Consider the following 23,424-nt stretch of genomic DNA (forward strand, 5'->3'; position numbering starts at 1 on the left):
GACTCAGCCACTTAATGGTTTGAGCAAATTCTTGAAATCTCTTTGCCTCCATTTCCTTGTCTATAAAGTGAGGATTTACATGAGTTAATAGAAAATATGGGGCGCCTGGGTGGCTCATTGGGTTCAGCTTCTGCCTTCTGCTCAGGTCATGATCCCAGGCCCTGGGATTGAGCCCTGCATCAGGCTCTCTGCTAAGTAGGGAGCCTGCTTCCCCCACCCCACCCCCACTCTCTGCCTGCCTCTCTGCCTACTTGTGATCTCTCTCTCCCTGTCAAATAAAGAAAATCTTTTTAAAAAAATAGAAAATATTAGGAACAGTACTTGGCACATTGTGTTCCAGAAATGTCAGTTGTTATTATTGTTGTTATTGTGATTATTTATTTATTTATTTATTTATTTGACAGAGAGAGAGATCACAAGTAGGCAGAGAGGCAGGCAGAGAGAGAGGAGGAAGCAGGCTCCCTGCGGAGCAGGGAGCCCGATGTGGGGCTCGATCCCAGGACCCTGAGATCATGACCTGAGCCGAAGGCAGCGGCTTAATCCACTGAGCCACCCAGGCGCCCCTATTGTGATTATTTTTTAAATGATGCCCAGCCTCACTCATCATAGGAGTTCAAGTTGAAACAAAACTGAGACACCATGATAAAACTGTGTGGTAAGGATATGGCTAACCAGGTACTGCCATACATTGGTAGTTATTTTATATACTGGTACTACTTCAGTAAGGGACAATTTGAGGTAACTGTTAAAAGGTAAAATAGCAATTTGGGGTGCCTAGGTGGTGCTTTAAGACTCTTTCTCCCTTTCCCTTGCCCTCCATCCCCACTGTGTGCTTGCTGGCTCTCAAATAAATAAATCTTTTAAAAAATAGCAGTTAAACTTTAACCCAGCAGTTCCATTTTTAGGGATTTATATTATAAATGCATGTATAAAAAAGGACAAGTATATGCAATAATGTATGTAGACAATAATTAGAGTCTTGTTTATGTTAAGAAAAGACTAGCAGTGGGGCGCCTGGGTGGCTCAGTGGGTTAAAGCCTCTGCCTTTCACTCAGGTCATGATCCCAGGGTCCGGGATCGAGCCCCGCATCGGGCTCCTTGGCGGGGAGCCTGCTTCCTCCTCTCTCTCTCTCTGCCTGCCTCTCTACTTGTGATCTCTATCTGTCAAATAAATAAAAAAAAAAAAAAAAAAAAGAAAAGACTAGCAGTGACTTAAACAGTCTCTCAGTGGAAACAAGTAAGTTGTTAATGTGATGTAATGGAATGCTACATAGTACCATTGAAAAGAAATGAAGTAAGTCTGCATGTGCTCATATAGAATGATTTCCAAGAAGCACTGTTAAGTAAGGGAAGAAAGGCTTCCACACACATCCACAAAATGCTTTTATAAGCATACACAGTCTCTGGAAGGAATTAGAAACAACTGTTCACAGTGGTTGCCTTTGAGGAGAGGGCTGGGGAGGGATAAAGTGGAGAGACTTACTTTACTCCTTTGAACCGGTTGAAACAAAATTTTTAAACATGTTTATGTATTAGTTTTTCACCCTTCCTCAAACTTTACCTGTTCCCACCAGCACGTACATGTGCACACTTCTCAGAGCATTCACATGTTCCAGGAGTCTGAGTGATGGGGAATAGCCTGTCCTGATCGTGTTAAATGCTTATTGAGTATGTGATGTGATTCTTGGTGTATAGTAGTTATCTGGTCCTTGTCATCCGACGAGTTGGTACTCATGGGAAAAATCTCCCTGGATGGTGAAAATTGAGGCCTTGGTTGGTATACCAAGTATACCAAAGCCCCAAGGCTCACTCTAGGTGTTATCAGAGGTACTGGAGCCCAGAAGGCCTTGGTCTTGAGCCTGGCTCTCCTGGCTATTTTTAGAGATTTGAGAAGAGAGTGAGGAGGAAGGAACTTCAGGAGTTCTGTACCTCATTAGGAAACCCTGGTTGTATTTATAAACTGGTTCTATTTCAGTTTCTAGAGTTGAGAGCCAGAATGGAAACTCAATTGGCATAGTAGGGTTTTGTGCTTGTGCAGCTCCCTGGAATTTCTAGAAATACTTTTTAACCCTAGAAGAATTGGAGGCATGACCAGGATGGATTCTTTGTGTAAAACTCCTTAAACAGGTCAAGTTTAGAGTTTTATGGACATTTATACCTATGTCTACTTTTTATAAGATACTATTTAAGCTAATTGCTGCTTGCATGAAGGCTATAGTCATGACCTTGAACAACAAGATTAGGGTGAATTGTCTTCCCTTGTTCATATGATACCTTTTCAGTATGAAGTGAAATTTCATCTGTATATATGTAGAAAATGTCATAGAAATTAGGACCAGAATATAATACTTTAGTTTATGGTTTCATTCAGTATATCTTAGTCTTGTCCTTCTTATTATTTTTGCCACTCTAGACTTACGTGAGGGATGTCCCATTCCCATGATTAAACAGTGGCTTGGCATGGCAATGATTTTCTGTGAGGGATGGGGATCTTTGAGTGCATCTTGGGGGTGGAAGGAGGGCAGTGGGGAAGTAGAAGTAATGATTCTGATTTTTGTAACATTCAGTTCATGCACACACCTTCCTGCCCTGCCTCTCCTGAGCAAGAATTAAGTGTCTTGGGGCGCCTGGGTGGCTCAGTGGGTTAAGCCTTTACCTTCGGCTCAGGTCATGATCCCCGGGGTCCTGGGATCAAACCCCGCATGGGGCTCCTTGCTCAGCAGGGAGCCTGCTTCCCCCTCTCTCTGCCTGCCTCTCTGGCCACTAGTGATCTCTCGCTCTGTCAAATAAATAAATAAAACCTTTAATTAAAAAAAAAAAAGAATTGACTGTCTTAGACAAACTAGTACTCTAACTTTTAACTTTTATCTCAGTAACCTAGAAAAATTGCCTGACGAGAGACCCTGGTTTCATCCACTTAGCTGTTTTTCCATTATCTGCTCTCTGGTTGCAAGTGAGCATGTCTGTAACAGATAAACACTGACTTGTGAGTTGGTAAAACCAGCAAATTGTTCTATCGAGTTGTTCCTCTTGTTGCAGAAAAAGGTCCAGGTTTGCCGGTGGAGGAAGGACTGGAGAGGTTGCTGGGGAAAGTGAGTGATCCATTTAACCAAAGGTTGGTACTTTCTTTTGGAATTAGGTTTTGTTTTCTTTTATTCACAGTGTCTTTTTTTGGAAGTTAGTTTAGTGGTTATTTAATTTTTTTCTTGGGGCCTTTTTTTGTTGCAGCAGAGATGTCGGCTTATTTATAGGAATTACTTGAAGCCAGAGTCATGGTGGATGTAGGAAAGTGGCCAATCTTCACTCTGCTCTCCCCTCAAGAAATTGCATCTATTCGGAAAGCATGTGTCTTTGGCACCTCAGCCAATGAAGCTCTGTATGTTACTGACAATGATGAGGTAAGAATCTCTTAAAACCCAGCGTGTAATAGGGGTGAGCTCTAAAGTGTGAAGTTTGAAAACCAAGAAAAGGTTGTGGCCAGCTGAGCTTTCCAGAATGCAAGTTTACTTATATCAGTCTCTGTTTTGAACTAATTCAGTGGAAGATCCATAGACACATTGATTCCACTTTCCCTGGTACATTTTTTGGCACTTTATCCCCTTGGCCCTTACCTTCCTTCCAGTCTTTTCTCCTACCACTATCCCACATGGATCCAGCAAGGCCTACCTCCTTATCTGCTGAAAAGGTTGGGGATAAAAAGAACCTGAAATTCAAGAAGACCATGTCTTTGATACAGTTTCTCTCTCTTTTCAGTTTCTTGATTTAATACCCCTCAACCCTCTGCTACTCTTTGAATTTCATAGTATAGCCACGTATTCTAAAACTTCAATAATGTTAGCAGAGCTTGAAATTTTCTTAATGCGATCTGTTTTTTCCTACCTATTGAGCCGTCACACTGAACTTGAGTGTGTCTTATTTTCAGAGTGGAGAAGGGAGCCTTTGTGTAACTTTAGGCCAAGTGACTCAGACAAAACTATTTGTTTTCTAGGTCTTTGTATTTGGCCTGAACTATAGTAACTGTCTAGGAACTGGAGATAACCAGAGTACACTTGTACCCAAAAAGCTAGAAGCCTTATGTGGAAAGAAGATTAAAAGCCTTAGTTATGGGAGTGGACCACATGTCCTTCTCAGCACTGAAGGTAAAGAGGGGACAAAGCCAGCTTTTCACATTGTGGGAAATCAAGCATTAATTCTGAGCTAAGGGGAGGTGGGGCCATATGAAATAATTTCGAATGGTTTATTTCTTAATTTCTGAGAACTGTATCAAACTGTTAAGCACTTCAGGTTAACTCTGGAGCAGCCATAATACTGCTTGCCAATTAAGCAAACGTTAGCATACTAATGTAAAGTTGCTAAAGATTAGATGTAGCAAATGAAGTAGTCCTTCGGCCTAATTTTTCAGTGGATTTATGGTAGCAAGGCAACTTTTGGGTTTTATTTGGCACGTTTTTATAAACACACATAATTCTGGTTTTCCTTTTTCGTGTAGTTCCTGAATCTCAAATTTAAGAAATCTTCGTTTATTCCCTGGCATTCATGTGTGTGCCATCTGGAAAGAATGTGGGATAGAGTCTACTCCTTTTACTTCTCCTATCACTGAAGAAGGACACTGTAACATTCTTCTTTGGTAATTTATCTGCACTGTGGGCAACCAGGACTCTGGAAAATAGGTTCTATATAACCTAAATTCTTCCTTTATATTTTAAGCATGTTAGCTCTTTCTCTCTCTCTAGCAGAGACCCTCTGCTTTCTGTGGGGAAGCTTTTTGTTTGCTTCTCTTTCACTTTCCAGACTGAGGAATCAGCTTCCTTGGATATTGCCAGAGGTCTTAGTATTGAGTTTTTTAATTGCCTTTAATTCATATCTGAATCCACTCCAAGTTGTCTGCATCTTTCTCACGCTGTGAGATCCAGATCTGAGTGTGATTGTCTAGTGAGAATATAACTGGTGTTGAGCGTAATGAAGTGATGATCTCACTTCCCGTTTTGTGTAACTGTGCTTTCTGGCATCACACTGGCTCTCTCAGGCAGTTACTACTTTGCTGACTGGTTCTGCTTGTCATCTCACATGACCTAATGATTTGATTTTTTCCTAACAAATACTGCTTTTAACTGGTTACTGATATCTGACTGTAAAACACTGGGACAGTTTTTTTTAGAGCAAACACACTGAAACGTATACCTTTATATTATTTGTTTTTAAAATAAAGATTACTTGAGAGAGCGTGTGTGCACATTCATGTGTGAGTGGGGGGAGGGGCAGAGGGCGAGGGAGAGACAGAATCTCAGGTAGGCTCTCCGCTGAGCTTGGAACCCAATACTGGGCTTGATCTCATGACCCTGAGATCATGACCAGAGCTGAAATCAAGAGTTGGATTCTTGTTTTTGTTTTTTTAAAGATTTTATTTACGTGTATGACAGATAGACAGCCAGAGAGGGAACACAAGCAGGGGGACTGGGAGAGAGAGAAGCAGGCTTCCTGCTGAGTAGGGAACCCAATTCGGGGCTCGATCCCAGGACACTGGGATCAGGACCTGAGCTGAAAGCAGACGCTCAATGACTGAGTCACCCAGCTCCCCAAGAGTTGGATTCTTAACCGACTGAGCCACCCAGGCACCCCTAAAACATATATATTTAAATTCTTGGTTTTCTTCAAAGTGGTGACCTTAGGAAATTACAGCTCTTGGAATTATTTGCAGAATCCAGATCGTGTAGTCTTAACTATCTTGAGTGTTATAATGATATAAACATAAGTAAACATAAAACATAAAAATATAAATAAAATAACTGATTTTCTTGTGGGAATATTTTTCTTTTATTCCGTTTTGATTGTTATAATACGTTTTATACAATATACTTTAAATGCATCCTACATTATGTATTAGTGTATGTATAGCACATATATTTGTGCATATTGTGTACGTATCATGAACAAATTGTTTTAAAACAAATTAAACCATTTAAAACACTTCAAACCATCAAATAGTGTATGGCTTTTAGTAAAACACAGAAGGACCTCTGCCTCACCCCTCCTCAGTCTTAGAAACTCCCCTTCAGAAGGAGCCACTTTTAACTCCTTCAAATGTTTCTTCACATTTAATCTTGATTTTTAAATTAGTACATATACACTTTCTTTGTGAATTTTCAGTTTTAGATCTTGTTCTTCCACTTTTTATCATGGCTGATAGAAGTTAGCTTTCTTTCCCCTTCTTTTCCTCCTTCAGTCCTTTCAATATAGCAATACCACCATTTTGGTTAAGTCGATATTCAGTGTTTACATTATTAGGACTCTGTAACTGTGATTTTTGGCTGAGCCACCACCTTCTGTACAACTGTTTGTTTTCCTGGGATTCATTCACTTATTTCTCTATAGGGCTGTCATTATGTCCAAATGCGTCAGTAGACCAATATATGTATCTCAGCACTTCTGATTTGTCTGTCTGTCTCTGGAGCCCTCCATCCCCGTGTTCCAGCCAGGACCAGTCACTGTAGGCCTGTTGCCCAGCTCTCAACCTAGAACTTCGTTCACTGTCATCTGTGGAAGTCCCCTCACCTTTGTCCTTTCTAGATCCCCTATTTCTTGTGCCCCTGTGTCTTCTTCCTTAGATTATACCCTTATTTGGATGAAACAGATTCTCTGGTAGCTTCCCAAGGAAGGTGGTGTGAGAGAAATCTTTGAGACATTCTCTTAAAATGTCTTCATTTTATGCATGCAGTTCCTCAGTGGTTTGGCTGGGCTTAAAATTCATGATTAAAAATCCTATTTCCAAATTTTAAAGTCATCACACCTCTCAAATCAGGGTTGCTCTTGAGATTCTGATGCCTTCTGTCTTTAGCTATTTTTGCGTATGACCGTTTTTTCCTCTTTGGAAGGTTTAAGATCTTTTCTTTATTCCCAGTTTTCTGAAAAAAATCATGGTTATGTACTCTGGTGTGGGTAATTTTTAATTAATTAAGAAAAATTTTATGAGAGAGAGCATGCATGCATGAGTGAGTGAGGGAGAGCATGAGCAAGGGGGAAGAAGGGAGAAGCAGACTACCTGCTGAGCAGGGAGCCCCACTGGGGCTCGATCCCAGGACCCTGGAACTATGATCTGAACCAACGGCAGATGTTTAACCAGCTGAGCCACCCTGGGACCCCTATTTTTAACTTATTGTATTGATCATTCTGTTGACTCTTCAGTTTGGAAATTCCTTCATGTCTAGATTATTTTTTTGTTTATTTGAGAGAGAGAGAGAGAGAGAGAGAGAGAGCATGAGAAGGGGAAGGGTCAAAGGGAGAAGCAGACTCCCCACTGAGCAGGGAGTCCAATGCGGGACTCGATCTGGGACTCCAGGATCATGACTTGAGCCAAAGGCAGTCGCTTAACCAGCTGAGCCACTCAGGTGCCCTGGATTATTTTCTTGTTATAGTTCATGGATAATGTCCCTTCTTTGTTTTCTCTGTTCTCCTCTTTTTTTGAATTTTTCTTGGAAGGAAGTGAAAGGATTCTGATCTGATCCTCTTTTTTATATTTTGTTTCCTATCTACTTTTTGGGAAATTTCTTCAACTTTATCTTACAACTCTGATGTCAGATTTTCACGTTTCTGCTGTTACGTTCTCCTGTTCTCTTCCTTGTTCTCTCAGTGTGCCTTTCTTGAGTCTCCTGTCCTTGTGTCATGGATTCACTGACTTCTCTTTGAGGTTGTCATAGTTTACTTTCATGTTGTCTTCTGTTCTCTGCAGTGTTTCTTTTTCTTCCCCTCCCGGATTTTTTTCTTTCTTCTTACTTAATTTGTTTTGGTCTGTGACTTTTCTTTTTTTTTCTTCTTTTTTTGGATTTTATTTATTTATTTGACAGAGATCACAGGTGGGTAGAAAGACAGGCAGAGAGAGAGGAATGGAAGCAAGTTCCCTGCTGAGCAGAGAGCCCGATGCGGGGCTCGATCCCCTGACCCTGGGATCACGACCTGAGCCGAAGGCAGAGGCTTTAACCCACTGAGCCACCCAGGTGCCCCAGTCTCTGACTTTTCTTGTTAGGGGCTTTCTTGAAAAGTTTGGTGATCTTGGCTCTCTGTCCGCAGGTAAGACCCAGGTGCTAATACACGTGCTGGGAACACTGGATTCATGGGCTTTTCAAGTGCCAAGCTTCACTTCAGGGAGATAGCAACTGTTTAATTAGGGATTCTCCCAGTGTCAGTATATGAGCCTCTGGAGAGTGGAACCTTCCAGATTCCTGACCTGGACAGGTTTGGTTTTTTTTTTTTTTTGACAGGTTTCCATGAGCAGGGGAAGGACAGGGATCTCACTATTCAGTATGTGGCCTTCCACTTCTTTCCTCACTACAGTGCCTCAGGGCTGTCATCAGGGCCTCTCTGGATTATTTTCCTAGCTCATTTTCTTTGTTGTGTTATGTGGGAGAAGGAAGGGAGGGAGGTTGGGGAAAGGGAGAAGGTGGGCTTCAGGGAAGTTACAGTAAGAAATTCACAGCAAGTAAATGCTGTAGGTCTCTTGTCTTATACCAGCGTTGGGAAGGGGTAGTTGCCTGAGCCCACAGCAAAAGGATTAGGATTTGGGGTCTAAGTGCTTCTGTTTTTGGTTACACCTGCCCTTACATCTCCTATGGTGTATGGTCCCTCCAATCCCTGGGCCTTCCTGAGATTCCAGGTTGTAATTGGCTTCTTCTTTTGCATTTGTAGGTATCACCTTCTCTGGTCAGCTGTGTTACTAACCGCATCTATCTGCCTTCCATCTTCCAAAATTTTGTCATCATCTCTCCTATTGTATTTTCTTGTTTATTGTTCTTTTTTGTCCTTGATTGTTTATGCCTTTTTTTTTTTTTAAATTTCTCCCTTCACTGTATTTCAGTAGGTTTTAAGGAAGGAGTAAAGATAAAAACGTGTTCAATTTTCCACACTTCACTGACTTTTGCGTTCTTTCTAAAAGGTCAGTGCTACATTATTAAATTGAAAATCTAGGATGTGAGCACGATCTGGCTGCCACATCTGTCACCCTGTTGATCACCAGGGTTGATACAGCTGCTCTGGCTGGGCAGGTGGGTGTCCCCTTCCTCCTTCACTGCTCCATGTACGTCCCTCCTGAAGCTGTGTGCTCAGTCAAGAGGACCGCCTTCCCCAATAGAGGAAGTCCAGGGTATACGTAGCTGCGCTTCCCACTAGTACCTCCAAACACGCTCTCAGAGTCCATTTATAGGAGAACATAGGGTAGTCAAGCTTCCAAGACCCTAGACACAGTCAAACAAGGTGCTATGTGGCAGTCTGCCTTTCCTCAAAAAAAAAAAGAGAAAGAAAATCTAGTCCCATCTGGTGATACTCTGAAGATCAGTGTTCATTTTGTATTATTGCTTTACATGTAGACCTAGGGCTTGTGGATTTCTTTTTCTGTCTTCTGAAGCAATATTAATACTTATAAAATTAGTTGTTTTTGACCACTCCTCCAACTGTACTTCTAGTCTCTGAAGGCTGGGTTTCCTTAAAGGTCAGAACTTTATGGGATGCTTCTTTGCTTCTTCCCTCTTTGCTTGCCCTTTCCTGGGCCCTTCCCACTCTCCACTTTCCCTTCTATCCTAGTTGGTTTCACTGTCTCGTCCGTTGGTAATTTTGCTCATCTCTTCACCCTGACATGATTCTGAAGCTTAATCTTTAGTCAGTCAGAGACTGTGTGGCAAGAGCAGGACTGGGGAAGTTGATGGGGTTGGATGGGATTGCTTTGAAAGCTTCCAGGGGAGCTGGGACTAAGAGCCATCTCAGGACGCTCACTTTTCCTGTGCTTCATCAAGTAAAAAGGGAAGAAATATGTATATATACTAATTTAAGATAGTAAAATAATGTGATAATAGTAATAATAATAATAGTTATGTAATAATAATAAGATAATCACAGGAAGGTAATTGCCAAGGGCAAATCTGGAGAGGACCAACGGCTGAGAACAGGCAGCTGGCAGCAGTCCCAGCATCTGGAGAGTAAGGTCCTTAATCCTGAGGGAGCATCTGGGTGACACAGGACAGCATTCCTTCATTCTCTTCCATGCACCGCTCAGATCCATGTCTTCTGACAGGTTTTGGGAAAAGCTCCTCCAGGGTTCTGGAGGGCCTCTTTTCCTAGGGAAGACCTAGTGAAGACTCCTGGTGGGATAATTCACTGCCTCCTGCTGCAGATAGTCTCATGGCCTGCTTCCCTCTCTCTCTGCCTGCCTCTCTGCTTACTTGTGATCTGTCAAATAAATAAATAAAATCTTTAAAAAAATAATAAAAGCTCTTTTTATTATATAGACATTATCCCTTAGTAATATAAATTATAAGTATTTTTTCCTAATATTTCATTTTTTTCTTTGCTCATGGTGTTTTTTTCCATGTGAAGTTTTAAAAACCTTTAAGTAGATTTATCATTCTTTTTATTGCTTCTATATTTTGAGTCATAGGAAAGTTTTCCTATTCTCAGATTATGGAAGAATTCACCAATTCTTTCCTTCTAATTCTTGTATAGTTTTATTTTTTTAAATTGTATTATGTTAGTCAGCATACAGGACATCATTAGTTTTTGATGCAGTGTTCCATGATTCATTGTCTGCCTGGAACACCCAGTGCCCCATGCAATACATTCCCTCCTTAATACCCATTGTATAGTTTTATTTTTCACATTTAAATATTTGATTCACTAGGAAGTTATCATGGTATGAGGAATGAATCTCATTTTTAATATAACCAATTATTTCAACCAACTTGTAAAAAGTCTTTTCTTCCTGAAATCACATCGCTTTTATTTCTGTATGCAGTTGGTTTATTTCTAGAGCTTCAGTTCCATTTCACTGGTTTGTCTATCTGTTCATGTCCTAGTATTAATTTTAGTTTTAGAAACTTTTTATAGGTTTTAATAACTGGTAGAGCCAGCTGTCCTCTCACTTCTTTTCTTTGAATTTTTCTATTTATTCTTGTGTTCTTCCCGTTGAACTTTCTAATCAGTTTGTCTAGTTCCAGAAAGTAACGTAAGTCATTTTATTGCTATTATTTCAAATTTATATATTTGCATGGGAAAAACTACCATCTTTTTGATACTGAGTGTTACTATCCAAGAACAGGGGCTATATTTTTATCTGTTCAGGTCTATTTTTCTGTCTCTTAGGAATGAAAACACTTATAAGTTTGGACACTTCTGTCACCTGATATAACTTTAACATAATATCATGGACTTTTTTTTTTAGGTGTTACACTTTTTCAATCTATAGCCTCATTCTTTTTAGGATGAATTTTCCCATTTATGGTTTCTGTCATAATTTCTGTAATAGGGAAAACCTCTTGTGAGAAACAAGATTAGATTCTAGATTAGATAATCAGAAACTTACTTAATTATGAGTACCTTTCCCTGGTTGCTTAGGGACCATTTCAGCGAAATAGCAGCCTGACAATAACACTTGGATTTCTGCTTTGCTTTTGGATATCATCATTTCCAGGTCTAGATTGTCCTTAATAGGGCAGGATGTTTTATTACCATGGGAAAGATATGAGGAGAGTATGTAACTTGGAGATCTCTGCTCTTGACACTTAGGCTTGCTGTAGGAGGAAATGCACAAAACAGTGGTACTTCTAGAGAGGAAACAAAGAAGTTACCTCTATCAGAGTCCCAAAAAGATAAAGTCATTAGAGAAAAATGGAGCCAGATTTTTTGCCAATTATAGTCTGCATGAGGAAAACTCTTGCATTTTTTTTTATTATTTTTATTTATTTATTTATTTGACAGAGAGAGATCACAAGTAGACAGAGAGGCAGGCAGAGAGAGAGAGAGAGAGGGAAGCAGGCTCACTGCTGAGCAGAGAGCCCGATGCGGGACTCGATCCCAGGACCCTGAGATCATGACCTGAGCCAAAGGCAGCGGCTTAACCCACTGAGCCACCCAGGCGCCCCAACTCTTGCATTTTTGTATGTAGTTCATACAAAAAGTATACTTCTCTCCTCTGTACTCTGTGAGAGTTGTGTGTGCACAGTGCATGCGTACACACACACACACACCCCCCCTCAGTGGTTCCCTGAGACTTGGTATTTGGTAAAATGATAGTAAAGACTAATAATGGTGAGCTTTCTTTTTTTTTTTTCTCTTTTAATTAATTAATTTATTTTTTCAGCATGACAGTATTCATTGTTTTTGCACAACACCCAGTGCTCCATGCAATACGTGCCCTTCCTATTACCAACCACCTCATTCCCCAAACCTCCCACCCCCGCCCCTTCAAAACCCTCAGGTTGTCTTTCAGAGTCCATAGTCTCTTATGGTTCGCCTCCCCTTCCAATTTCCCTCAATTTCCTTCTCCTAATGGTGAGCTTTCTTATGTCTTTTGCTTTTTGCTTGGTACCCAACATGGAAACTACTGAGATGACTCAGTGTGTTCAGATGGTCTAATTTTTGTATATCAAACTGACTTTTGACCATAAAGCTGATCTCTTTTTAGTGTCAGGTCCTTTCTTGAATGATTCTTTGTTTTTCTATCTGTGTTTCCTCATCTGTCCCTTTTTCCCTTTCCTTCATCAGTGGTTACTTTATAGGGAGAAGGAGGCAGTGTGAAAGAAATTAAGGTTGGAGAATAAGTTGTGCAAAGTCTGGGGAAGAAAGTACAGGGCTTACCATTCCTTCTTGGAGTTGATTGTGTGTGGCCATCTCCTATAGATGGAGTTGTTTATGCCTGGGGCCACAATGGATATAGCCAGCTTGGGAATGGGACGACCAACCAAGGCATTGCTCCCATCCAAGTCTGTACCAATCTCTTGATCAAGCAAGTGGTTGAAGTAGCTTGTGGCTCACATCATTCAATGGCTCTGGCAGCTGATGGAGAGGTAAGTACCCTGCTTTTATTCTTTATTTTTAAACTGTGGTAAAATATACGTAATATAAAATTGCTGTCCTAGCCATTTTTAAGAATTGTGGAAGCCAGGCCTCAGGATGTGTGAGAGCCACTTCCTGCAACCATTTTATCATATGCCTGGACTATTGCCATGGTCTCTTTAACCACTTAAAATGGGTTAGGATGGCAAATTTTATATTTTTATAAAGTATGTGTATGTATTTTTATATCCATGTGATCTATTGAATGCCAGTTCAGTGACATTAAGTATATTCACATTGTTATGCAAGCAGCATCACCATCCGTCAGCAGAACTCTATCTTGCAGAGCCGAAGCTGCATCTACCAGACTAGCTCTCCCTCTCCCTCCCGGCTCCGGGTGAACACCATTTTGTCTCCATGAGTCTGACTGCTCTGGGTAGCTCATTGGAGTGGAACCATGCGGTGTTTGTCCTTTATGACTGCCTTATTTCACTGAGCATAATGTTGTCAGGGTTTGTCCGTGTTGGAGTATGTGTCAGAATTTCTCTCCTTTTGAGGCTGAATAATACTCTATGTGTATGCCATATTTTGTTTGTCCATTTATCTGTTGATGGATATTTAGGTTGTTAATACCTTTTGCTAACAACCTAAAAGGTAAATAATGACCCTATTTATATCTGGGATATAGTGTAAACATAGTAGCCCTATGTGTACAACTAAAAACACGTGGGAACACACTCTTTTTCTAATATAACCTATGGGATGAGGACCACTCTTGATAGCAGTAGACTAAGCCTTAAGGCAGTTGAGTCTCCTGCTCTTTGCTAAGACTGTAAGTCAGATGTGTATGACAGTGGTCTGTCCTTTAGTTTTTGTTTTTTCACTACTCCATCCATTAAGGTCTGTTTTGTTTTTTGGCAAATGTAATGATGTCATAGAAAATAACTTTACCAACATTCCAATAGGTATTGTGCTACTTTTTCACCCCCAAGTTCTTTGCTTACTTATAAAGTTTTCTGATCTTATTGATTCTACCTTCTAATCTTTTGTCTCATTTTGTTTCTCTTCATCTCTATAACCTTAGGTCAGACCTTGCTATCAGCCTGGGCTATTGCCATGGTCTCTTTTATTCTATAGCTTTTTAATTGGTCTACCTGTTAAGTATTACAACTTTTCTGCCCCCTGTAATTTTTTTTTTTTTTTTAAGATTGATTGATCTATTTTAGAGCATGAGTGAGAGGAGCAGAGGGAGGAGAGAGAATATCAAGCAGACTCCACATCGAGCAAGGAGTCCAATGTGGGGCTCAATCTCGGGACCTTGAGATCCTGACCCAAGCTGAAACCAAGGGTCGGATATCCAGCTGACTGCACCATCCAGGTGCCCATACTCCCTGTGACTTCTAAAGCACAGATCATTCTGTTCTCCCTTTAAAATCCGTCAGTGATGTTAACAGTGATATATTATGTGGGGCAGGTTACAGGTGAAGAAACCAGAGAACCTGAGGGAGATCAAGGTTTCACGGCCGGGATTTGTTGGGACTAGGCCTAGCACCCGGGTCTTATGCCCCGAATCCGTAGTTTGCTGCTCTGATTTTGATTTTTGGAACCCCAGTCCTCATTTTTAAATAAAAGACAGCTGCATTGCAAGGGGCTTGTGATACTTGAGAAGAGGTGCCAGAAGAACATTAAAATTAGAATTCCCTAATTTGTACAGCCTGGAATCCTGGTTTACTTTAACTCTAAGCATATGCTACTTTGGATAATTGTGCTAAATATTTGCCTTATTATACCAGATGCTCCCGTGAACCCACTCTCGGGAAGTGTTGCTGGTTATTTCTTTTGTACCTGTGAAATGAACCTCTGGTGCATATTCTTTTAAGGCGCCAGCCATAGGTTTTGCTCTGGTTGCCTTGGGCAGCATCAGACATGTGAGCGAAGATAGGAAGTGCTGACCAAGGAAAGATTTTGGAAGCCAGACTTCAGGATGTGGGAGGACCACTGCTGGGGCAAGTGAAAGGGGTGGGGGTCCCTAGAAATTCTAGTGTTGGAGGAAGTTCTTTCCCAGGCTGCTGGCATCCACCCTCCCCTTATTTTTCTCTCTGGTCACACTCTTATTTGATAGGCTCAGTTGGTAATTAATGTGAACTGATTTTTCTTGTTTTGTTTTTCATCTTTGTTACTAGATTTTAACTAGCTTAGAGATTTATTTGGGTCTCTTTAGAAATCTGGTTTTCACCTAATGGCAAATCATAGGCCAAAGGTGCACAGGGTGCATTTGAGGAGGGGAGCTGTTTGGAGCTTACAGTGAATGAAAACTCAGAGGAGACAGTACCCAGAATAGCCTAACAACCTGGTGTCATTTCTGTAGGGACAGACACCTTTTTGGTACTTGTGAGCCTTACTGTGTTATGACCTGTAACTGTGATTGGTAATTATAATCGTCATGGCCATGAGTCATCAGGAAAGGTTATGTAATACTCAGTTTTGGCAATTAGTGAGACAGGGAGAAGCATTATAGGGCTTTAAAGCTTTCCATGAAGGAAAAAAAAGAGTATCTGTGTCCACAGAGTTAAGCAGACTTTTCCTCTCACTGCTACTTATGTGATATATGCTTTATTTCTTACTGATGCCAGACAAATCACATATGGCTGTCATATGACAGAGGCAGTACAGTGTCATGGTTAAGAGCACAGCTACACTTCTTGGGTTCCCATTCCACGTATACTGCTTACTGGTGTAGAACCTCAAGTAAGCCACTTAACCTCTCGGGTTCCATTTCCGTGTAGAAAATGCGGGTGATAATAGTATCTGCCCCGGGCCAGGGTCACTGTACAGGATGACTATGAAAATTAAAGACGGTAGTGGTGCCCAGAAAGTATGTAGAACCATGTAGCACATAGTAAATATTCATTAAGTAGATTTATTTTTATTTTATGATTATTAATGTGTGTTAGAGGTAGAATGTTCACCCTGTTACTAGTAATTCATTCTTTTTCCCTTGTTTTGTGTAGGTATTCGCTTGGGGCTATAACAACTGTGGCCAGGTGGGATCAGGATCTACAACAAATCAACCAACTCCTCGCAAAGTTACAAACTGTTTACATATTAAGAGGGTAGTTGGCATTGCTTGTGGTCAGACCTCATCCATGGCTGTTCTGGACAATGGTGAGGTGAGCTCTCTCTGCACTCCGCCCCTGTCCTCACCTCCTCTCTCGTGAATGGCATTTTCTGCACGAGGAGCATGTATGCGATCACGGAAGGAAAAGTGCTTTGTTTTATAGTTTCGTGGGTAGTTAATTGGTTACTGATTGTGGAGTACCTAGAGGGTGTTTGCTCCTCAGTATGAATTTTTAAATGCTAAGATTAATCTGCAAGTAAAGATACTCATATGTCTCAATTTTATTTTTTTGTGAGACCCCAGGTAGTTTGGTGTCCATAGGTATTTGTGATTTACTGTAGTGAAGAATTTGATACTACCTCTTTTATCCAATGAAAAAATCAAGTGTGCACTCTGTCAAGTTAACCGGTGATGTTTGTCAGCAGGGATGGACGCCAGTGCGCCTGCATCCGGAGTTTGTTGGCAGGAGGAAGCTACTTACAGGAGCAGAATTCTTTGTGCCAGTTGTTGTTGGCTACTTTTATATAAAACTCAACTTTTAGTGATCCTTTACTGTGGCTGCCTTTGAGCTGATGGTTATTTCTGTACAGTTATTCTGGTTGTAACTTCTACTTAAATAGGCCTGTTACCAATCTATCAATGTCTTAGTGGAGAAAAATTATGCAAAGATATGTCTTTGAGATTTTATTCATTTGAGTGAGAGAAAGAGAGCTTGTGAGAGCACAAGCCAGGGAAGGGCAGAGGGCAAGGGCAAAGCAGACTCCCCGCTGAGCAGGGAGACAGAAGAGGTGGCGGGGTGGGGCGGGGTGGGGGGTGGGGCTTAATCTTAACCAGGACCTGGAGATCATGACCTGAGGCACCCAGGCACCCCACAAAGATTGTCTTTGGCTACAGATGTGTGGGGTATGCATTGCAGTGCTAGAGTGCTTTGGAGTTTTCTGAATACTCACCTATGTTAACTTACTGTTTTAAATTACTTTTATTGAGGCATAATTGGCATACATTATGTTAGTTTTAGGTGTACAGTGTAATGATTCAATATTTGTATATAATTAAAGATCACCACAGTAAGTCTAGTTAAAATCTGTCACCATGCAGTTTTTTCCTTGTGATGAGAACTTTTAAGATGATTCTCTCAGCAGCTTTCAGATATGCAATAGAGTATTACTACCTGTAGTCACCATGCTGTACATTACGTCTCGATGACTTACTTATTTTACAACTGGTAGTTTGTACTTTTTGGCCCCCCTTTACCCATTTTGCCTGTGCTCTCCTGCCCCTACCTCTAGAAACCGCCAATCTGTTCTCTGTATATATGCGCTTGGTTTTTTTTTTTTTTTTTGATTTTTAAAATTTATTTATTTATTTATTTATTTGGCGTAACAGTATTCATTGTTTTTGCACAACACCCAGTGCTCCATGCAATACGTGCCCTCCCTATTACCCACCACGTGGTTCCCTCAACCTCCCACCCCCGCCCCTTCAAAGCCCTCAGGTTGTTTTTCAGAGTCCATGGTCTCTTATGGTTCGCCTCCCCTTCCAATTTCCCTCAACTTCCTTCTCCTCTCCATCTCCCCATGTCCTCCATGTCATTTGTTATGCTCCACAAATAAGTGAAACCATACGATACTTGACTCTCTCTGCTTGACTTATTTCACTCAGCATAATCACTTCCAGTCCCGTCCATGTTGCTACAAAAGTTGGGTATTCATCCTTTCTTTTTTTTTTTTTTTTAATAAACATATAATGTATTTTTATCCCCAGGGGTACAGGTCTGTGAATCGCCAGGTTTACACACTTCACAGCACTCACGATAGCACATACCCTCCCCAATGTCCATAACCCCCTCCCCCTCTCCAAACCCCACCTCCCCCCAGCAACCCCCAGTTTGTTTTGTGAGATTAAGAGTCACTTATGGTTTGTCTCCCTCCCAATCCCATCTTCTTTCATTTATTCTTCTCCTATCCTCCTAAACCCCCATGTTGCATCTCCACGTCCTCATATCAGGGAGATCATATGATAGTTGTCTTTCTCCGATTGACTTATTTCACTAAGCATGATACCCTCTAGTTCCATCCACGTTGTCGCAAATGGCAAGATTTCATTTCTTTTGATGGCTGCATAGTATTCCATTGTGTATCTATACCACATCTTCTTGATCCATTCATCTGTTGATGGACATCTAGGTTCTTTCCATAGTTTGGCTACTGTAGACATTGCTGCTATAAACATTCGGGTACACGTGCCCCTTTGGATCACTATGTTTGTATCTTTAGGGTAAATACCCAGTAGTGCAATTGCTGGGTCATAGGGTAGTTCTATTTTCAACATTTTGAGGAACCTCCATGCTGTTTTCCAGAGTGGTTGCACCAGCTTGCGTTCCCACCAACAGTGTAGGAGGGTTCCCCTTTCTCCACATCCTCGCCAGCATCTGTCATTTCCTGACTTGTTAATTTTAGCCATATGTGCTTGTTTTTGTTTTTGTTTTTGTTTTTAAAGATTTTATTTGTTTGACAGACAGAGATCACAAGTAAGCAGAGAGGCAGGCAGAGAGAGAGGAGGAAGCAGGCTCCCCACTGAGCAGAGAGCCCGATGCGGGGCTCGATCCCAGGACTCTGGGATCATGACCTGAGCTGAAGGCAGAGGTTTTAACCACTGAGCCACCCAGGCGCCCCGTTTTTGTTTGTTTTTTAAATTGAAGTATAGTCCGTGCACAATTTTACATTAGTTTCAGGTGTACAGCGTAGTGATTTGGTGAGTCTCTTCCTCAGGCCATGTTCACCAGAAGTGTGAACTTATTTTTTGAATCAATCCTGATGTCATCTTGGATGTTTTCAGAATTTCTTGGGATAGTCATTGGATATCCTCCATCTCAGTATTCTTTACTTTTCCTTTATTTTTAAAAATAAATTTAATTTTAAAAATATTATTATGTGGTTATTTTCACAAACAAAAGGAGATGAAACACATAAAGTAAAAAGTTGAGTACCCTTTCTCCAGTCTTGTTAATAGTTTAATGAATATCCTTTTGGGTTTTTCCTATAGACAATTCTGTATGGGTAAATATAACTATCTTTTATAAAAATGGGATCATTATAGGTTACTAATCTTCTCTGCTAGTCTGCAGCTTTCCTGCTAACAAGACAGATATTTACCTGAATCTATTATCAGACCATTTATAGCTGCTTTCCATTATAATGGCTACTTAGTTTTCCTATTGGATGACCCACACCCAGAAATCTAGTAATGGATATTGCAAATGTTTCTAAATTCTTGCTGTTACAAACACTGTAGCACTGACTTCCTGTGTTACTGTGTATCTCTGTACACTTCTGTAGGTGTTCTGTAGAATAAGTTCACAGGAATAAGATTTCTGAGTCAGAGGGTATGCCATTAAAGTTGTTGATAGCTATAGCCAAATTTCTCTGCAGAAAGTTAAAACCTGTTGCACTTATGTTATGGAAAGTGCCTTTAACCATCTCCTGCTAGTATCTTAAATTCTCTGTCCTCCTTCCCCTTCTGTCACATTGCCCTGAAAAGCCCCATCCATCCATTTGCCCTGCCTTGGCCTGGTGCCGCCAGACATTTCAGGTTTCTCATTTGACCAGACCTATAGTCAGTTCCTGGTCAGTGCTTTGTCCTGTGTCCCACACTTGCCATTCTAAACCTTTACCACTGCTGGCAAACCTGGCTCCAGCTCCGCTACTTTCAGCTGATGACTCCCCCTCCAGAGAGCAAAGGGGTCACCACATTCTGTTATGTCATCCTCTTAATCTATTTCCTGTCTGTTCCTTCTCTCTGGGTCCCCCTGTCATTGCCTTAGTTTAGACCCTCAGCAGAGCTCATCTGTGTGCTAATGAGAACACATATCTCCTGAATGACTGTCCTGCCTCTAGTCTTAGATAGTCCGGTCCCCTTTATGTCGAGCCAGCATGATCTTTCTAAGATGTGTGAAATATTTCAGTGGAAGGCCCATAGATGCATTCTGCTTTCCCTAGTATGTGTTTCGGTATTTCACCCCATTGGCCTTTGCTTTTCTTTCTAGTCTTCAGCCCTGCCACTGTGCTGGATGTGTCCTGCCACGTCTGCCTGCTCATGTTTAGAACCTGCTTCTAGAACATTCTGTGCCCTCTCCCTGGAATACATTCACTTCCATTTATCTCTGCTCAAATCTGCTTTCTGAAGGTTGTTCCTAAGCTATCTTTCTGTAGCTAAGTCCTTTCTCTGCTCTGTTTTTGTGGTGCCTTGATTGTATCTCTAGGATAGCACTTACCACCTGACTGCAAAAAGTTTGCAATTGTCCATCTTTCCTGTTAAACTGTGACCAAAAACTTATTCCTAGTACCTTTTATCGTGTCCTGACATATGAGAAGTGCTTCATAATTGTTAATGAGCATCAGCTTCCTCATGTATAAAACAAGATTAAGTGACTTGCCCCAAGGCTATCCAAACAGTAGGTTACAGCATAGGAACTCGCGCCAAATTCTGTCATCCCCACCCCCAAAATATCTTCTGTTTGGAGATCCCCTGTGGGATCACATAGAGTGTGGGTGTTGGAAGTGGAAAAGTACCTGATTTGTTTAGGTGAACGGCATTTTTATATGTTCCCTCTTACTAACAGTTTTAAAAGCCTGTTCTCTCCCTTTCTTTCTCTAAGGTATATGGCTGGGGTTACAATGGCAATGGTCAGCTAGGCTTGGGAAACAATGGCAATCAGCTGACCCCTGTGCGAGTGGCGGCTTTGCACAGCGTGTGTGTGAACCAGGTATGTGTGCTGGGTTGCGCTGCTGCTCACCTCCAGCTCCCCTGCCCTGACTTGGAGACAGTACTGTGTGCCTTCATCTTCCACATTTACAGTTTCATCTTCTCTAAATTCCCATGTTGAGGAGGAACACCATGGTGGTGACACATCAGGCTTGACAAGTTAAAAAAAAAAAAAAGCGATTGGAAAACTCTAGGAGTCTCAGTCTTGGGCTTTTCTAATGCTTTTTTAATGTTCCAGAGAATGTCAGTCCATAACTGATGATGAATTGGCATTCTGCAGAAGCTGGCTGTGGTCTTTAAGTAGATGTTTCTCCTGCCTTTCCTGTTTTCCTGTTGATGGTAACCATTTAAATTTACTTGCAGATTGTCTGCGGCTATGCACACACTCTAGCACTAACAGATGAGGGCTTGCTCTATGCCTGGGGAGCTAACACGTATGGGCAGCTGGGAACTGGCAATAAAAATAACCTGCTAAGCCCGGCCCACATCATGGTGGAGAAAGAAAGGTAACTGGGCTGTACTGTGTCTCAGGGTTCTGTGTGTGGTTTTGGACTTGGGGCTCTGTGTGCTGAGCTATGGGGTTTAGCTTTTGTAACTCTTCTGTTTCTTTACGTTGTCATTTTTGTTTTTTGTTTTAAGATTTTGTTTATTTATTTGACAGAGAGAGATCACAAGTAGGCAGAGAAGCAGGCAGAGAGAGGGGGAAGCAGGCTCCCTGCCGAGCAGAGAGCCCCATGTGGGCCTCGATCCCAGGACCCTGAGATCATGACCTGAGCCAAAGACAGAGGCTTAACCCACTGAGCCACCCAGATGCCTTCTTTACATTGTCATTTTGAACAAGAGTTTGAGTAGCAGCCAGAGTGAACGTGAGGTTGATATGATTCTTACGCAGCTCTTTAAAATAACCTCCTGTGATTGATAGGCATTAATGCGTATTGGTGTAATTCTTGCTGTCTTCCTGTGACCCATCTAATAGGGGAGTGAAATAGGGTCTGTCACCATATAGAAACTCAGAGTGTAGTTCTGACTTTTCCTTTGAGCCAACTAAAACAACTTCTAAATAAATAAAATCTCTTAAAAGGACAATACTGTTTAAATATTGATTTGATCTAATGTGTATCACTGCAATAATGCTTTGTTTATTCAGCCAAATTGTGAGTCCTTACCCACTAAGTTTTAGAGGGTTGTCTTCTGATTGTAGGACCTTGTCTAAAAAGCATACTGAGAAATGTAGGTCTGGCTTGATGTCCATTTGGATTAGGATGTTCAGAGTCCATTACCCTGAGGCCAGTGCTTATTTAGGGGTTGAGAGAATAAGTTGTATCAAGGAAATGGTATTTTGAAGACACTATTTTTTTTTTTTTTGCTACTGTCTAAGTCCCCCAGAAATGTCAGGACATTTTGCCTCTGTCCACTTTCCTCATCTACTTAAGTTTCTAGTCCCTTTTTTTTTTTTTTTTTTTTTAAAGATTTTATCCATTTGACAGACACAGAGATCACAAGTACGCAGAGAGGAAGGCAGAGAGAGAGGGGGAGAAGCAGGCTTCCCGCTGAGCAGAGAGCCTGACGCAGGACTCGATCCCAGGACACTGGGATCATGACCCGAGCTGAAGGCAGCGGCTTAACCGATTGAGCCACCCAGGCGCCCCAGTCTAGTCCCTTTTTCCAAGTTGTCCTCAACAGTGTTTGTTATTTATCCTAATTCAGAATGAGGTTAGGATGAGAAGTGGGGCAACAAGCAAGGGAAAAACACAGTACTCTTGTTCTGACCTTTCAGTTGTGTTCTTATGACCTGATAACTAATATCCCTCCATCCTGGGCTGTTTGTTGTGGTGCTGTCAGCATGACCCCTTTATCTACCTTGTGTGGTGTGCTGTCAGCTTCTGTGATAAAGAAATGACATATATTTTTCTGAAAACTTTCCAGGGTCATAGAGATCGCGGCCTGCCACTCCGCACACACGTCGGCGGCCAAGACCCAGGGCGGGCACGTGTACATGTGGGGCCAGTGCCGGGGCCAGTCGGTGATCCTGCCCCACCTCACCCACTTCTCCTGCACCGATGACGTGTTCGCCTGCTTTGCCACGCCTGCCGTCTCGTGGCGCCTCCTGTCCGTGGGTGAGAAAGCTCAGGCCTCCTTCCACCCGGGGGAGAGCCGTGCTAGCAGCTGACCATTCTGTTTCTGTAGTTGCTCGTTGTGGGCCCTTTCAGATCCTAGAACGTTTTATTCTCCAATAGCTGTAATTCCTTTCCTCAAAATAGATTTGCATAATAAAATTTATTTGTAAGTTATAAAATATTATAGGGACTTATTGTTTTCTCCCATTCAGTGCTTTCATTTTAATTGAGGTAAGATTTACGTCCATGAAGTTAACCATTTGAAAGTGCACAGTTCAGAGGCATCCGGTACGGCCACAGTGCTGTGTGACTGCCATTTATATCGAGTTCTGAAGTATTTTCATTTCCCTGAATGAAACGAAACCCCTGTGCCTGTTGTGCAGTCACTCCCCATTCTCCCTTCCCGCATCCCTGGCAGTCACATCTTTGCTTTTACTTTCTAAGGATTTACCTATTCTGGACATTTCCTATAAAGGGAATCCTACGATATGTTGACCTTTTGGGTCTAGCTTCTTTTACTTAATGTCTTTGAGGCTCCCCCATGTTGTAGTACACATTAGTTCTTCATTTGTATGGCTGGATGAAATTTCATTGTACGTATAGACCAAACTT

At 41.5% G+C, this 23,424-nt stretch overlaps 1 protein-coding gene across 4 annotated transcripts in view; it reads left to right on the forward strand.

Annotated features, from left to right (window-relative positions):
- The window catches only part of RCBTB1 (RCC1 and BTB domain containing protein 1), a 56,430-nt gene that overhangs the window by 17,461 nt on the left and 15,545 nt on the right, over window positions 1-23,424 (forward strand). The window contains exons 2-9 of one of the 4 annotated variants that reach the window (XM_045978331.1): window positions 3,040-3,115; window positions 3,229-3,398; window positions 3,989-4,139; window positions 12,658-12,824; window positions 15,825-15,983; window positions 20,589-20,696; window positions 21,059-21,201; window positions 22,622-22,812. In XM_045978331.1, coding sequence (XP_045834287.1) covers window positions 3,273-3,398; window positions 3,989-4,139; window positions 12,658-12,824; window positions 15,825-15,983; window positions 20,589-20,696; window positions 21,059-21,201; window positions 22,622-22,812 — 1,045 coding nt within the window. In that variant the 5' untranslated portion in view covers window positions 3,040-3,115; window positions 3,229-3,272. Of the gene's footprint in view, window positions 1-3,039; window positions 3,116-3,228; window positions 3,399-3,988; window positions 4,140-4,489; window positions 4,628-12,657; window positions 12,825-15,824; window positions 15,984-20,588; window positions 20,697-21,058; window positions 21,202-22,621; window positions 22,813-23,424 lie in introns of those variants that run through there. The other 3 variants (XM_045978332.1, XM_045978333.1, XM_045978334.1) reach the window with 3 other exon arrangements.

This window comes from Meles meles, chromosome 14 (genome assembly GCF_922984935.1).
Source record: "Meles meles chromosome 14, mMelMel3.1 paternal haplotype, whole genome shotgun sequence".
NCBI lineage: Eukaryota > Metazoa > Chordata > Mammalia > Carnivora > Mustelidae > Meles > Meles meles.